The sequence below is a fragment of the Echinococcus granulosus genome, assembly GCF_000524195.1.
Source record: "Echinococcus granulosus chromosome Unknown EG_S00018, whole genome shotgun sequence".
Lineage (NCBI taxonomy): Eukaryota > Metazoa > Platyhelminthes > Cestoda > Cyclophyllidea > Taeniidae > Echinococcus > Echinococcus granulosus.
Window position 1 is genome coordinate 904,055 of NW_020170398.1, and position 16,128 is coordinate 920,182.

The window sequence follows — 16,128 nt, forward strand, 5'->3', positions numbered from 1 at the left end:
AAATTCCCTTCTTTTGTAAAATCATGGGGAATAAATTCATGCCTTGTAAATCTACTGCAAAGATCTTAAACTAAGACAAGTGAAAGTACTAGTGCTGCTGATACTGGCGATCCCCGTTCCATGACCTTTACTACTTGAGCATTCCCCAATGCCGTATTCTCATTCATTCCTACCTTCTCGTGTCAATATCTTGATCAGAGATGCGTTAAGTGTGAGGGTCAATCAAACACCAGAAGAACACGAGAAAGGAGCCACTCCTTGCCTCTGGCAGTCTCTCCTTAATTGCTGCTAGGGTTGTCCCAGACTAAATGGATGTTCACGAGGCTAGACTACTGAAAATGATTGCCTAAGCGAGCCCTGTAGGGCCCTACACCTAAGTCACTAGTGAGGATTTTTGAGACTGATCATCTAATCAGTAAGTTCACAAGAAAATTTTAGTAAAATTTTAAACTATTATTTTAATTTATTTTAAAATGGATGGAATTTCCAAACAAGTTCGTTGCGAGTAGCGTGTGCAACATTTATCCTATTACTACTTAAATAAGCTTAGATAAAACAATTATAGACGGGCAACCAAACACCACAATTTTGCCAAAGAAAGTATGAGCAAGTATGTGTCCGAGCCTTAATGAAAAAGTTAAAGCCTTTTAAGTTAGTTTAGTAAAGAGTCATGTGCTTAGGATGTACGCCATTAAGTTTCAGTTTGAACGGAATAAGTCTAACTAATTTCAGCATGCTAAAGCCTTCTTGCTTAAAGCGATATTCTGGAGGGTGGTGGCTCATAATTGCGGCACTTAGTTAACTTTTTGTACTGTTACAATTATTTGAACAGTTCACACTCTAAGTTTCTGGCATACTAGCTTTCCCCTAGGCCATACTGAAGGGTAAATGGAGTAAAGTGTGAAGTATTTTTTCTTGGCTAGACTACTGCTGATGCTCTATTAAACTCCTTTTCGATGACAAATCAAAAGTGTCCTCTTGGAATCTTCAAGCGACTGGAAATGCCTCATTAATGCGAGACCACTGACAAGAAATGATTGTATACCACACCAGTAAACAGATCTAACCCAGCTAAAATTTCCTTTTTCTCCCGGTTTCAACTTTTTCCTGCTGCATTAGTTGCCTGGCGACCAAACTAGAATCAATGAGAGAAGAAGAAAAATTTGTATGCCAACCGGACTTTGCATGCCACTTCTGAAGTGTCTACAATACCTTGGTGCACATTTCCTACAACCTGTGTACACTTTCATAAATTCACACATTTGAAAGCCATTTGCAGTCCACTTTGTGCTATGAATAACTGTTAGTTGGAATATGAGGAAAATTGTGCGCCTTTGAAGCAGTAAGTTCCTTTCTCGACGGAGGCGTTCTCCATGACCTCTTATCACTTGAACAGCAAAGGGCGCTACTGGTTCACCTGCAGTCTAATTATTTTTAAAAACGCCGTGACTCAGGGAAATGGTCAAATTTTATCCTACTATGCATATTTTAGACATCCATCTGAGTGCTGCTAATGCAAGGGAAGGCTCGAGGGAGTGGATAGGCTCAAAAGGAAGAAGTATGCTAAAACAAAAGCCTTTTTATTCGCTAAGTTTTCTTTGGCATTGTTGATTTCTAACTGTAAAGTGCAACTCATCAGTCGCAATGTCACTTCCTTTGACAATAATACAAATGGACCTTACTCTCCCATGTAAATAACGAATCTTACGCAACATGAACCGGAAAAGCATCCTTGTCCTTTGCGGTGTGGAAGAAATTACGAGGACCAAGAATAACATCAAGACAGAACATGAAATATTAATGCAGACCTGCCCGAATCGACCTGAATGTTTAAGATTTGAAAATTGTAATGACGCATGTGGAAATAGATTGTCTAGGATTCCAGACCGATCATCAAGACATCCAAAATACAGAACTTTTAACTGCCAGTACGTGTGTCGCCATCTCTTTGCCATAACTGGTCGCACTTGATCAGGTTAATCAGATTTGGGACAACAAGGTAAGCGCATAATATTCATAGACCTAAAGAGCACAATTCTGCTTTGGCATATTTTGCATTTTTTTGTGGAAATTCACTTAGTTTCTGGGTCATACCCGTGTTAAAAGGAACGCAAATTCTCCTTCCACATTTTGACATAGTGAGAAAGCATTCTTACAATAAGTAAGTCGCTTGCATCTCAAGGGAGCTTAATGGCAGAAATCGCGCCAAGAGAGAAAGGAGCTTAGGGATTATTGCTTCGAAGCAGGCAATATTAGCAATAAATTCCACTTTAAATGTTTCCTGAAGTTGAGCTGTTAAATAGATGTATAAGTGATATGTATCAAACGTATTTAAAGTGTTCAAATCAGGGTTAACCAACAATTTAGACTTAATTCACTACAATCAGAGCAACCTCATTGCAGTGGCCTTCCCGTTCTTGTGTTCCAGAAATCGACACATGCTTACCGTTACCAAACTTTCCAGAACCATTTCCCTTTCATTACTCCCACCACTATTATGCTGCGAAGAAGCTTTGAGTGTATTGCTGTCCACAATGCGTCCAAAGCCAATCCAACTGCTCCAACTGCGGAGAATGAAACCACCTCCATGCACCTCCCAGCTTACATACTCCTTTTGACAAATCAAAACTTTCTTACTGCAGTCTTGGCTTCCCGACTACCCTACTTGAGACCTCGATGGTGGTCGTGCTCACGACCACAAGTACTTTTTTGTTTTTGTGGTGGGCTCTTTTGCATGTGGCGTTGCGGGTTGCTTTGCATTTTAATTATTCTTCGGAAAAAAATTTGCCAGTGCGGCGTGTGATTTCCATATCTAACTGTTGCTACTTGCATTGAAGGCCTGGCTCAGTTTTATGGCGCTCTTTACTGTCGCCATCCATTCCTTCTGCGGACAAATGAGAAACACTGCCCATATGACAGGCGGGCAAATTTTAACTAAAGTAAGGCGAAATTCCAGCGTCTTTAAGGTATTATTAAAATCAAACGATCGAGAAGGAGGGTATTGGTAGTAAATGACTGAAAGTGGGCAAAATCTCAATAGCAGGGCCAACTGAGCGATTACCAAACTCCAACACAGCTATTTGACCACTAAACAACAAAGAAAGCTCTGCAAAAAACAAGCTTAACGCATCCACTGTGGAGTTGACTGCATCATTTGCAATTCACTTCTTGTTCTTGGGGCTGAACAGAACAGAGGTAGACGACTTAAATGCACTAAAATTATAATGTAAGCGCAGTTGTTTTTCCTGTATCCTTGCAATTTGCAGAGAGGTTTCGTATACGCTTCAGAATTATGTAGATAATAAAAGAAATGTGCTTGTTGCTGAGACAGGTCCGTGGCTCAGCAGAACAAAGCCAGTGAAACACCACGGCTCCATTAACAGGGTCAATTGTATTTTCACCCAACTATACAACGGATTCTTATATTGATGGAAAGGCGGTTCTTAAAACTGAATGCAATGTGATGGCCACTAGGAGAGGCTGATCACAGGAGGTATCAATGGCAGTGCTTAAAATAAGATGGCGGTTGGGTAGAGCGACTACCTCAAGCCGCTATTTCGGTGTCACGGATTCATTTTTGCCTTTGATCTAGCTGACAGCTCCACAGCTCTTCATTACATTGGGAGTTAGGTTGTATCCGAACGCTTGACCCTGATGGTAAGCACGTGAATTCACTTAAGAGAGCAACAAAAAGTGTTGCAAGAATGGCACTTTCTTTTTATAACTAAGCATTTGAAGCCAACCAGTAAAGAGGCAAGTCTCGTCAAAATGGAACGCATGAAGATGTATGCTAGAAAGAACATCATTTGTTGCGTACAGCATAGCGCACTGAAATGACAAAAGTGGAGCAAAGAAAAGGAGCAGACACTCCTGGAATATCCCCTATTGGGATTGCAGATAAAAAGGAGTTTTGCTATAACAAATGCAGCATGTTTGTTTAAATGCGCCTTTAGTCGAGAAAAGGGAAGTGGATACAAATCTCGTGACAGCACGGCCGCCATCGGCCTCTGAGGTGGCAGCGAACTTTGAACAGCAAATTACCTATACACAGTGGTGTTGATTTTGGAAGTTAAAGTGTGAACAGGTAGAGGTGAATGCTCATAAAATCTTCGTAGTGAAGAGATATCCCCGCCTGGTATCGCGACTTAATCCACCAAGCGACGCAATCCTGCTGTTGTTTGATCAGTGACCGGAAAATGACCTCACACTCCTTTCACTCACATCCACGTCTCTGTAGCACCTTTTACTTATTCATGGGACTAATTCAAAACCTTGTATATTAAGGGAAAAGAAAGAAACAGCAACGAGTAACAAATAGCACAACCCCAAACTACTTGTGATTTTGCATTTAAGTAGCACGTGCATCGGCAAATCCTTAATTCTTACATTTTGAATAAATGACACGTCTTCACTTGGTGTAACTGTACTACGGGTGGTTAGGGGTTATACCATTTGTAACATCCAACTTTAAGCGGTCTGCGTTTTGCTGAAGTCCGATGACACAGCGGTCCACTTACCAGTAGCTACACAAAAAAATAAACTTTTCAGTTAGTCGGTCATTGCCTTAGTCGGAATAGCAAATTGCATCCCCTCACAGAGCTAAACTATTTCTCGCAATAACCCTGAAGCATATTCCTATTTAGAGCTGAAATATTTAATTGAAATTTTGAGCACTGAGGATACAACCAATGCAAGTAAAGACACCTACACTAGTAGGTGTGCGCATTCAAGGTAGAGGTGTTAATTTTACCGAAGAACGACAGATGAGAATCAGACGAGAATTTTAAATCCAAAGAGATATCCGTGGTTGCAGTACACACAATGTTCTGCTGAGAGTACAACCACTGACCGGCACATGTGCCTCGGGTCAGTCCAGTCCAGACACGTCTGATCAAGGTGGCAAGTAGTAGATGTTAATGTAAGCGTGTTTGTTTAAGATGGGTGGGTCGTGGAAACTGAGACGTAAAACCCGAAAGTGTGGTCGCCTGTTGAGGACTTTGTAGACAGGAGGGCATAGGGGCGATGTACTCAGTCACACAAGGCATTTGAATTGTGCCAGCGTACTGTCAACTGCCCATCCAAAAGGATCGCGGGCTTGGAGACTTCCTTCCCAACCCGAACTCCAGGGGTATATCCCCGTCGCAGGTGGACCGGCAGGTGGAACGTGGAGACTAAAGCGCTCCAACTCGGTGCAGGAGGCAAAGACGAGAATTAAAAGACGATCTTTCACCCAGAAAGTCTTTCATATTCTTGTTAGTAAAAGGGAATTTTTACTCTACTTCTACCAGGTGTCAAATATCAAAATACATTACTGTGAACAGATCCTGGGGATCGCAAGTGAAATGGTGAAAGAAAACTGTACTTGGTTTCAAAATATTTTAATAATACAACTTTCAGAACAGGCGTATAATGACACACAAATTAATTCCTCTCGTCCCTGACAAGTATATTTTGATTTTGAACAATTTATTCTCAAAAGACCCTTAAAATTCGTTTGAAGCACCTACTTAAATCTTTTGGCAAAAGTTGGCGAACCCTTTTGTTGAAAGACCGTGGCGTAACATGGCAATTAGCCCGCCAAGTGCCCTAAAACGCCACCACCGATTCAAACAATGTGTCTTTTCAAATAGTGGCTAATTAACTGAACCCTTCAGTTAAAGTGATGTAGCAACGGTCATTCCAAAGAATGCGCTATCGAAAGTTACTTTTTACGTTCCTTTTAAAAAGCAAATGGACGTATCCAGGTATAGAAATCCTCTGAAAATCTGTTGATTTAATTTAACTATACCATGGAAAATGAAAGGAAATTCAAGATGAGAGAAAGTCTGTTTCGAATGTGGAATGTAAGTGTAAGTGATTGCAATCAAGCAGCCAAATTTTTTATCAAGTCTCTTTTTCCACCCTCATGGTCCCTTAACAAAATTGTCTATAGGCTTAATTATTAGTAGTAGTTTTTGGAAAAAGCAATGCTGGCGGAGCCAAAACCATACCTTTGATTATCTTGTCTGATTCATTTTTACTTTTACTTCACCAGCGTGTAGTAAACAACACTAATGACTGTGTAGAAAAAGAAGAATTTTTCTTTCAGACCAGATTTTGCATGCCGCTTCTAAAGTGTCCACAATGTCTTGACGGACATTCTCTACAATCCAAGCGAACTCTAGTAAATTTGCACAGGTGAAAGCCATTTGCATTTCGCTCTTGGCTGGATATACCTACCAGTTTTAATATGGAGAAAGTTGTGTACATTTGAAACAATGATTTCCCTTCCCTACGGAGTGGTTTCTCTAACACTCTCATTACTTGAACATCAAAAGCCGTCACTCGTTCACTCACAGTCGTATTATTTTTAAAATCACGACTATACAGGATAGTATCCAAATCTTACCCTGTCACACATAAATTCAGATTTCCATAAAAAGGAAGGGCTCCAAGGGTGGGTAAGTCCAAAAGAATAAAAATTGCTAAGACCGAAGTTTTTTTGTCATAAGTCTTCTACGACGATATTGTTTCCTGAACATAAAATATGGCTTATGTGCAGTAGTTGTGACAAAAATAGCTAATGCCAGCATTTCTCACATCAAGACTCTTCTTTTTTTGGAAATAATAAAATTAAATTGCATCTTTTTTTCGTAGATGTCAGGTCTTACACGAGTAGAGCCGGAAAGGAAATTTTCCCATCCATACGATGTAAAAGCAGTTGTGAAGATAAGGAACAACATTTAGATAGGCCATGGAAGATCGGTGAGGACCTTCAAGAATCAACTTTGATTTTTAAGATCTGGAAGTCATAGGAAGGTATGTGCAATTAGATTGTCCAGGATGGAGGCATCAGTCACTACGAGGGGTCATCCTTATGAATAGCAGGTTGCTTACACATTTGGACTGTTTAAAGACAAAGTGCTGCTAAACGGAAGGAGGAATTTGGATAGTTTTGTTTGAAAACAGACATTAATAATAACAAACTCCACTTGAAATGATACTTTAGGTTTTGCTAATTAAACCGCAATACTTGAAAGCGGTTACTTTAAGTCAAGCTTTGTGCACCAAAAAATCGTAGTTAACTAACAAATTTTGCATAGCTTCTACTGTATCGCTGCATCCTCATAGCAATAAAGTTCCAGTTTCGACGGTCCAGAATTTGTCATATTTTACTCCTCGCAAATGTTCCAGAACCATCACCCTCTCAGCGCCATCATTACTTTTTCCAAGTGGCCATTATGAGGCGGAAGAACTTAAAGTATTCTACTATTCACAATGCAGCCGAAGCCAATCGAAGTACTCCAGAGAGGAGAGATTGAAACCACTTCGCTACCTCTCTATGCGTCACTCAAGCACGTACCTGCCGTACCACCAGCTTACTTACTCTTGTCGACACATCACGACTTCCATATTGGAGTCTTGGCCTCTTGACTACCCTGGTTTGGACCTCAATAATGTCCATGTTCATGGCCATAAACGGCTCAAAACCTGAACACGAAGGTATACTTCCATGACATACCTTTTTAAGTGCTCTTTTGTTGGAAGCGGAGTGGATCACCCTTTTTAATTAAGCTTAGAAAACACATTCGACAGTACTGCGACAATCCTCCCATCTAACGTTTGTCACCTGCGTTGGAGACTTGTCTCACTGTTACAGGGTTTTTCTGTGGATAGATAAAAACGCTGCCCACATAGCTGAAGGGTACTGCATTTTTTGGCAACAGTAGGCAAATCAAATCCCAACAGAGAGAAATTTTGGTGTCTTTAACTGGATGCTAAAAGCAAGCAGTAATGCTGTGAATAAGCGCAAAAAACCAGCCGGTACCGAAGCGAGTTAAGACAAAACTGAAGGCATGAAGAAAGATACAAAAGAACACAATTTTTTGTAAGTAGCATAGTGCTCAAAGGAGTAAACCATGATTTGCAAATATGATGGATGGATTACGTTATAGGATGGAGGGAGAGTGCATAAAATGGTTGTCTCGTATTCATTTGAATGTGCACAGTGTAAAGTCACATAAACCGTCTTCTGGCCACACATTCAGAGCTTCAAACAAGTCCCGTATGCTCTCATTGTAAAGCAAATAACCGTGCGAAAAAATTAATTGTAGCTAGTTGATGAAAGCTTGACACGCAGATGGCTGAATTACTGACAGCTCCACCCGCGGGATTTTGCATACCTAATTGGGAATGTAAAATTAACACCACACTACAAAAAGGGAAAAAAATGTTATGTAGGGCAAAGAAATGAAGCTGGCATGACAAAGTAGTGATTGGCTGTCCCGTCCATATCCTTTACGGGTGTCAGTAGGCAGTGCACATGGCCTCAACACAGTGTGCAATGGAGACCGAGAGGGAGAGAGGGAGATGAAGTACAAATTTGGGTGCATGATGTTATTCATACTGACGGAGGCACAAGGCAGATCAACAAGGCGACATTCACAGACTTCAACTGCCCAACTCAACGAATGCAGGCACATTTGACTGCTATCTTGCATTCATTCGAATGGGTGCAGTGTGAAATCACACAAAGCGTCTTCCGACTACACTTTCAGGCTTTTTAACACATCTTAATGCATTTATTTTGAAAAAAACCGACTGTGTGGAAAAATTCACCAGTGGTTAGTTGATGGAAGCTTGACAGGCTGATTGACAGACTAACGGCCAATCCACCTGCAAGGCATTGCTTGTGGATTAAAAATTGGGCAGCACACTACAAATTGGAACAGTTTATTTTGTAGCAAAAAGAGGTGAATTTGGCATGACAAAATGACAGTTGTGTTTGACTGTCGTGCACATATCCATTACGTGGGCTACTGGGCAGCGTACATGATGTGGGTCGGATGGCTATTTGGTCCGCCGTCCAAATAAGGTTAGTCAAAACAGCAACAAACAATGCTGTTGGGTGCACTTTTATCCAAATGGAAGACTTCCAATCCGGTTTGTACTCATTTGCAGGTAGACGCCTAACCGATGCACAACATTCAAAGACGAGCGATTCTTCGTAACCCAGGGACAACCATGACAGCACTGGGTAGGCATTCAGCCAACGCACTTGGCAGCCATTCCGTTGGGAAGATATTCAGCTTGATGGAAGCAGAAACTTTTGCAATCAAGCAAGTGGCTAATCTCCTTTCTCTAAAAATTGCATGCACAGATATTTGCAAAATAATTCACTTTGCTGGAAAACTGTTGCTCATTTGCACAAGACTGCTTTCCGATGTAGCAATGGATAGGGATGATGAATCATTTCGACAACAAAAGTCAGGATTTCACAGTTCCAAAGTACTCATGTCATGATTTCACCTTTGTATCAAAATGAAGATCCGAGCATTGAAGGAATGCGGAATGGGTGAAGATGATAAAATAAGCTGGGAGTTTTGAATGATTTGACCGTTCCACCAGGTCTTTGTAGTTGGCGTTTTGGAATCTGGATAGCCGCCACCAAAATTGACATTACAATCCTTTTTCCTTGAATTTTGTGTTTTTCTTTTAACAACTTAAAGTTTAGCCTGGCCTGAACTTTTAAGGGAGGGAGAAATAACCCAGTATTTTTACCTACTCCGATTCCGTCTATCCATTGACAATGAAAGAGACCTTAGAAGTAGCATAAATACAAAGTCCTTTTATGTGTTTTCTTTTCATATCTTCTGCAATTAAGTGCTATTTTTAAGTGTCTTTGCTACTTACTTCCTCAAATATCTGTTGTGAGTAGTATGTACGACCTTACTGTCCTTTGCTATTAAGTACCAGCAATCATTATTAGCATCAATCCAGTTTGCAGGAAAGGAAGGGGCTACTCAGAAGGCATCTTACCTTAACCAGCAAGGATTAATGCCGCTTCCATATTTTACATGTCGTCCTCCAGCTTCAAATTACCATTTGGTTAAACGAACATAGTGGATGGAAATTTAACGGTAGGACTAGTTTTTAGTGCATTACATACTTTACCAGACCTTGGAAGTCAAATTTTCTGCTTTCACAAGCTAAACGTAGACAAGATGGATTAGCCTTTTTAATGTTCCTAAAGCAGGAACGATAATATAAACCTATTCGATGAATATATAAAGCCTTGATTAAATTATAACAATGAAATAATGCAGAAATGGATATTAGGGACTGACTACCACTAGAGCAGCAAAGACGCAGAATAAGGAAGGGAAAAACGACTTTTACTTTTTGTTAAATTTGGGTGACTGGAGTACGCCAAAGGGCAACTCCTCTTTGAGAATTTCCAATGTCATGGCAAACTTAATTATCTGTCAATCCGATCATCCTGATTCAGTTCATTTAGGCAAAAGATGAGGTGTAATTAACCGAAACTCATTGCTTCAGCCTGGAGTGAAGTCCTTTCCGCTGCCACATCGATTCCTTATTTCAAGAGATCAAAAGTAAGCCAAGAATATCCTTTCGAAAGTTTAAGTATTTTAATAAATATGTGATAACTAGTAAAATTTTCCTAAGCCAGCTTGCTGGAGGCATTGAGGTATGCTATCTAAAGCAATGACCTGAATGTCATGCTTTGGGAGACTACACTTCCTCTCAACCCTGGAGCCATTGGGAAGGTTATCCGCTATGTATCCTACTTCCCTCACCTCCTACAACTTCAGAAAGACTTGAGTTAAGTCAAAGGTTTTTATTCTAAAAACAGAGGTTGCCGTTATCGAATGCAAGTCTTGAAATAACATTCCACCTGGATTTAAAAGTGCTCTTGATGCTGTAGCATGCCAATGTTAAGGTTTCTTAATTTCAATCTGAAAGAGCATCAGGCAAAAAAATGAGAGAATCCTAAGTGTCAAAAAAGCTATCAGAGAAAATTATGTGCATTTTATTCTCACTGCTTTTGAGGAAGTAAATCGCTGACAAATATATAGACATGGACTCCCGATCGTGTAAAATTCTCTCCATTGCTACTGAGAGTGAACAACACTAATGATTGCCTTTGTTTCCATGACTAAATGTCCAGAATTGAATCCATCTATGGTCTGTTGGAAGTAGAGACAATGAATAAGTTTCTCAAGAGGACTGGGTCTTGCTATCCACTAAACAACGCGGAAGAAGGACGGCCGCTTTACTTCTACTTACGTAAAAATCGGGACCAGAAGGTGTTTTTTAGGGGTAACAGAGAAGATTTGGGTAAAATATGCATTATTTTTTAATTTCTTAATTTTTATCTTACAAGCAAAATATTTGTTGTTGCGAAATGTGCCTTGAAGTTTTGGGTTGAATTCCCTATTAATGGAGAGACTCACTCAGCGAACGAAACCGAAGAGGGAATAGTGACACCCCTCCACCAACTTGTGCTTCAAAGTTACATAAATCTGGAAATCTTGTAGCACATTTTATATCTCTACCACTCTGACATCATCTTTATAGCCTTTTCTGTCACATGTCACCAAGTCGCTGACTACCAGAAGGAACTGACATTGAATTAGGTGAATTTGCAGGATGAGGATGGAAATCACGATGCATCTGGTTTGCATCCTACCTTATGCACCGTCGCCCCAAATGGTTTTGTAGGAATGGGACCTCCTTCATAATAAATAAACGCTGACATCAATTGTATACGAAAAGGGAATCTTGTATGTCTTCTAGTAGTTTCGAACAGGCAGAGCGCTTAGCCTTTACTGAGGAGAGCCCGATGACAAATTCCATCTGCGGTGTAACACACCCACTCACAAGTCATGCACAGCCTGGAATGTGGATGGCGTGGAGGTAACCAGGGTGTGTCGAAATCAAAAGCCACTTCCACTGACAATTGGTCAGTTGGCCAGACAATTATCAAGGCAAGAACGGCTCATTCTGTAATAGGTATAAAAAGAAAGAACGAATTGGTAGTTAGAAAGACTTACGTTTACTTCCTAATATACACCATTGCTGCCTTAGTTGACGGGAGTCTTGTGTGTACTGAAGAGTCCCTGGCATGGTAATTCCCTATTCATTTGCAAAGTATTTGGTAAGAAACCTCTGCAGCCATGAAACCGCGATAAACTCGATTTTGAAATTGGACAGGCTCAGATCACATCAGAGTTAATCGACCCTTATGCGGACTTAGAATGGGACCGTAGAAAGCAAATCCTCCACCGATGGACTGACGCACATCTGCACACTCACTTGCATTTGACGAGTCCGCTTGAGTTAAAAATGTCATCGCAGTACGTTATTTCCGAAAACCACCTGATATTTTCGGTTGTTATATATGTCTCCGTCATAGCTAATTCTTTTTGATTTTGAACCTTTTTTAAAAAGTAAGTTTTGGAACATCAAAATATGGAAATTTATAAATTAATGCGGCTCCGAAGCAAATCGCATTGAGCTGTAGAAACCCAGTGAAGCTTCACAAACAGTCATCAATTGGAACTAAACCCTGCATTCATCAAATCTACAAGATAGTTTGCAAATGACAGGTCGGATGACCTCTTGCTTTGACGGAGTGTAGGTTTGCTCCTCATTCAAGTCTGATGAATATTTCTAGAGCACCTACTATGGATTTCATGCCTGAGGGAAGGAAGACTGTAAAACAGGTTGGTATTACCTACGGCCTCCATTTTTATAGACTCCCCAGTCCTTATTTTTGTTAGTGACCTAGTCTGAATCATCTACTTCTTCCTTCGTTAAATAAAAGTGATCCACTTTCGTGATGCAACTGACACGTCTGACATTTCCCTACTATTTAGAAATGATATTTATTTCCTATAATATAACTAAAGCCCCTCTAGCAGATACTAAAGGTGCAACATCGAGAGTGACTAGGTTTTAAGACTGGGAATAGGGAACTATGCGGCAATCTCACAGTTCCTCATATTTATAATTCCAATAGGTCGTGTTTATACGCTCAAATCCGATGTCATGAAGCCGTAATTGACAATAATGCGACTTTTGCGCCCACAATGGTCATTTAGCGTTCTTCAAAGAGAAAACACTTTAGAGGGTTTCAATTGCATGGTGTGTTAAGTTGTGCTGCCGATGCCACTTTCCTAAAGCAGTGAAGATCCACGATGGCATCTCCTCAGTTTTGAAGGCACGGTGCACACTTAAATATCAGAATGGTCACTTCACTTTGCAGCGTCGAAGCCTCGGACTTTAATGATATTCAATTCTAAATCCATCCGCAAAAAAACTCCTTCCCGAATCTTTTTTCTATGATTGTTTAAAAAATTTTTTTTCATGCAGTCACTTGAGGAACAATAATTGGCGTCATGCTTACTAGAGAGAATCTACTTTTTCCCTGTACCTGCTTCAAGAAAATCTGCAATGAAGTGCATGCGTGATCGCCTCGCAAAATACTCCGTTGGTTGTTCCTTTCGTGGAAATTTTTAGCTTCAAAAATTCAGATCCAATTTACTAAAAAGTGTTGTACAAGTTAAGAAACTGTTAATTTTCGGCAGCGTACTTTCCATTAGGAGACAAGTAACTCACTTAGAGCTACAAAATGGTAATTTGCTTGGCATTTTAGGCCTTTGAAATGTATAACATGAGTAAAGTAAGCCTTCCCCGATAAAGGTCGTCAACCTGAAAATGCAGCTTAGATTTAGGCGGGGAATGCACCACTTAATAATTGAATGCCTTTATCTTTTCTCAGTTTTCGACTTAACAGAGATCAGATGATGACCTCGTGGTCATGGAAGCAACCTTGGAGGGTGAGAACGATAAAAACTTCCTCAAGCCGGTCTCCTCAATTCCATGGAGCAATCGACAATGCTTACTTGAAATGGAGGTTAAGCGCACAATTTGCAGTATTCTTGTCGTCTGATTTTGGTTGATTTTCTGGAAAAGTTTGACTTTGATTTGAATTATCCTAAGGCAGTCGGTTTTGTCTCACTGTCTGTGTTGAAACCTTAATCTCTGTACGTTTCCACTACGTTGGCTCACGTCTTGATTCCGGAGTAAAATGACACACCTAAGCCTCAATGCCTGTAGGGGACAAATCCTTGCCCCACCCCTTCGGATGCTTCTTCAGCTCAGTGCAGCATTCACATCGCACGTGTCTGCCAAAAATAGCCTCCCATGTCGGAATCCCTTGTGCTGCAAACATTCTCGAATAGGATTTGCACATAAATGATAGCGATAGAGGCACCACTACCACAGCAAGGTTCATCTCCTGTCTCACTTTACAATGGGTTATTTAAGTGCTTATTAGGCATTCAGAATTAGACATTCTACGTACCGGCTCAACTGTGGTGGGGGTAAATCTATAGACGCCTTGTTAGGGAAGGGAGTCTTTGACCCCGAGACCTTTAGCGACAGGCGCATGGCAACACACTGACCCTATTCGTGTTTGCAGTGTAACAGTGTATCATCACCAAGTGCCGTTGATCACGGAGCCTTCTAATAAGCATCCTTACTTTGACATTTTACGCCTTCATTTACGTGAAATATCCAGCCCCACCAGGAGCTTGCATGCGTGGGCACATCAGCACCCGCTGCCTGTCATCTGGATCCAATGCGTTTGCACTGTGATGGACTGGACTGACCCGCTATAGGTGCGCCAGGCATTGGTAGTACGCACACCAGAATATAACGATCATGTAGCATTACTTTTGTACTACCATTCTATAACCCCATTGTTAAAGATCTAAATTCGACCATAATATGTGTAGCCAAGTTCGTAGACCAGTTGGTGAATCAACGATAGGGCAGTTTGCTGCACTGCGGTTATGTTCATCATTATTTTGTTTGTTTAAAACCTTGTTTTCAATATTTTAGGCAATTATTTTAGCTCTAGTTATTAACATTCTTCAAGGTTATTTTGGAAAATAGGTTAGATCCATAGAAGCATAGACGCGGAATGAAAAGCTTATCATTTGTGAGTCGACAGGTCGGTAGACGTCTTCGGCATCGGTCAACAGTGAAATACATACCACAAAAACCTGATTTCCTAAGTAGTGAACCCTATAACCACCAAGGGCACACTTGAGCCAAGTGCGGAAGTTCCATTCACTTAGAGTGTTGGAATTACTGTTTCACCATTGCGTATGCTACTTAAATATGGAATAATGAGTAGTCTAGGTGTACGCTACTGCCTATTCCTTACTATTTTTTTCAAAAACAATCTAGCGACAACAGACAAAACGTTCCTAATAATGATTTTACTTTTGAAATTAGTTCTATATTTCAATAAGATAAGAATTGTTACAGAGACGTGAATATGATTGAGAGTGGTAGGAGACCATTCCGCAATCACTGAGCTACCGACAGCAGGATTACGTCACTTGGTAAAATATACTTGCGGAATTAAAAAGGGCAAGTCAAAATTGCCGAAATAGTATTTTTTTCGCCGAACATATTTGGTGAGCACTTACAATCACCCTTCTGCACTTTTACTGAAAAATCACTGTATGAAGCAGTGCCGCTTTTGCCTTTGTGTTGGGGTAAACTGAAGATGAAATTTTGCGAACTCGTATGCTTAGCATTTCCCAGTAATACATTCATTTAAATTATTCTGCCCAAATATGGATTTGAATACCTTACACAAAAGCCAAGAGACTGAAATCTCATGTGACTGTCATTTACAGCTCGCTGCAATGGCCACTTATAACTTGTAGTTTTTTCTTTTGCCCTGTGAAGCATCAATACGCCTCAGACAGTCAGTACGGTGCCTGTTTTGTGCTTGCCACCACTCCCCCTCACTCTAAAGACATTCACATTCATAAGGCTCATTGAACAGCCTGGATGTGATTCCAGCTGCTGGGTTTTTGCGACCTCAGCATGAAACAACTGCAAATCAATTGAAGTTGTAGAGCTTCCAACCGGATTCGTTGAGCAATCATTGTAGTTGAGCGCACCACCCAAATATAAGCTAGCAATTTTAAGTGAAATTGAATAAGTTCCCTTTTTCTATCATGACAAAAAATTGCCTGCAATTTTCATGCAATATAACTAGTGATTAAAATGGTGATGGAACAATCGGCTTGTACATACATCAACTGGGAAAGTAAAGTTATGGCGGAAGCTACACACGTGGGTCTGGAGTCTCGGATCTCGGAAATTACATTGCAGCCGCTTGCAGGTCTCAGTAAGCCCAAGCAATCACCAGTGAACTCTCCACTTTTCCTCCCTGCATTGCAGACCGTTTGACAGCTGACTGGCCGGCTGACCGACGAATTCGCAATGAGGGGTGACTTTATGTCCAAATCCTTTCGTAGC

At 40.6% G+C, this 16,128-nt stretch overlaps 1 protein-coding gene across 1 annotated transcript; it reads right to left on the reverse strand. All coding sequences in view use genetic code 11, as the record gives it.

Moving 5' to 3' along the window:
- Window positions 1-5,368: 5,368 nt before the first annotated feature.
- Window positions 5,369-15,552, reverse strand: EGR_03506 (hypothetical protein; the record flags this gene model as incomplete). Its single annotated transcript, XM_024492755.1, has 8 exons — window positions 5,369-5,503; window positions 6,220-6,361; window positions 8,163-8,191; window positions 9,934-10,111; window positions 11,068-11,214; window positions 12,097-12,218; window positions 15,017-15,089; window positions 15,449-15,552. 8 exons carry the CDS (start codon window positions 15,550-15,552, stop codon window positions 5,369-5,371), a joined length of 930 nt encoding a protein of 309 aa, XP_024352888.1.
- Window positions 15,553-16,128: the final 576 nt, after the last annotated feature.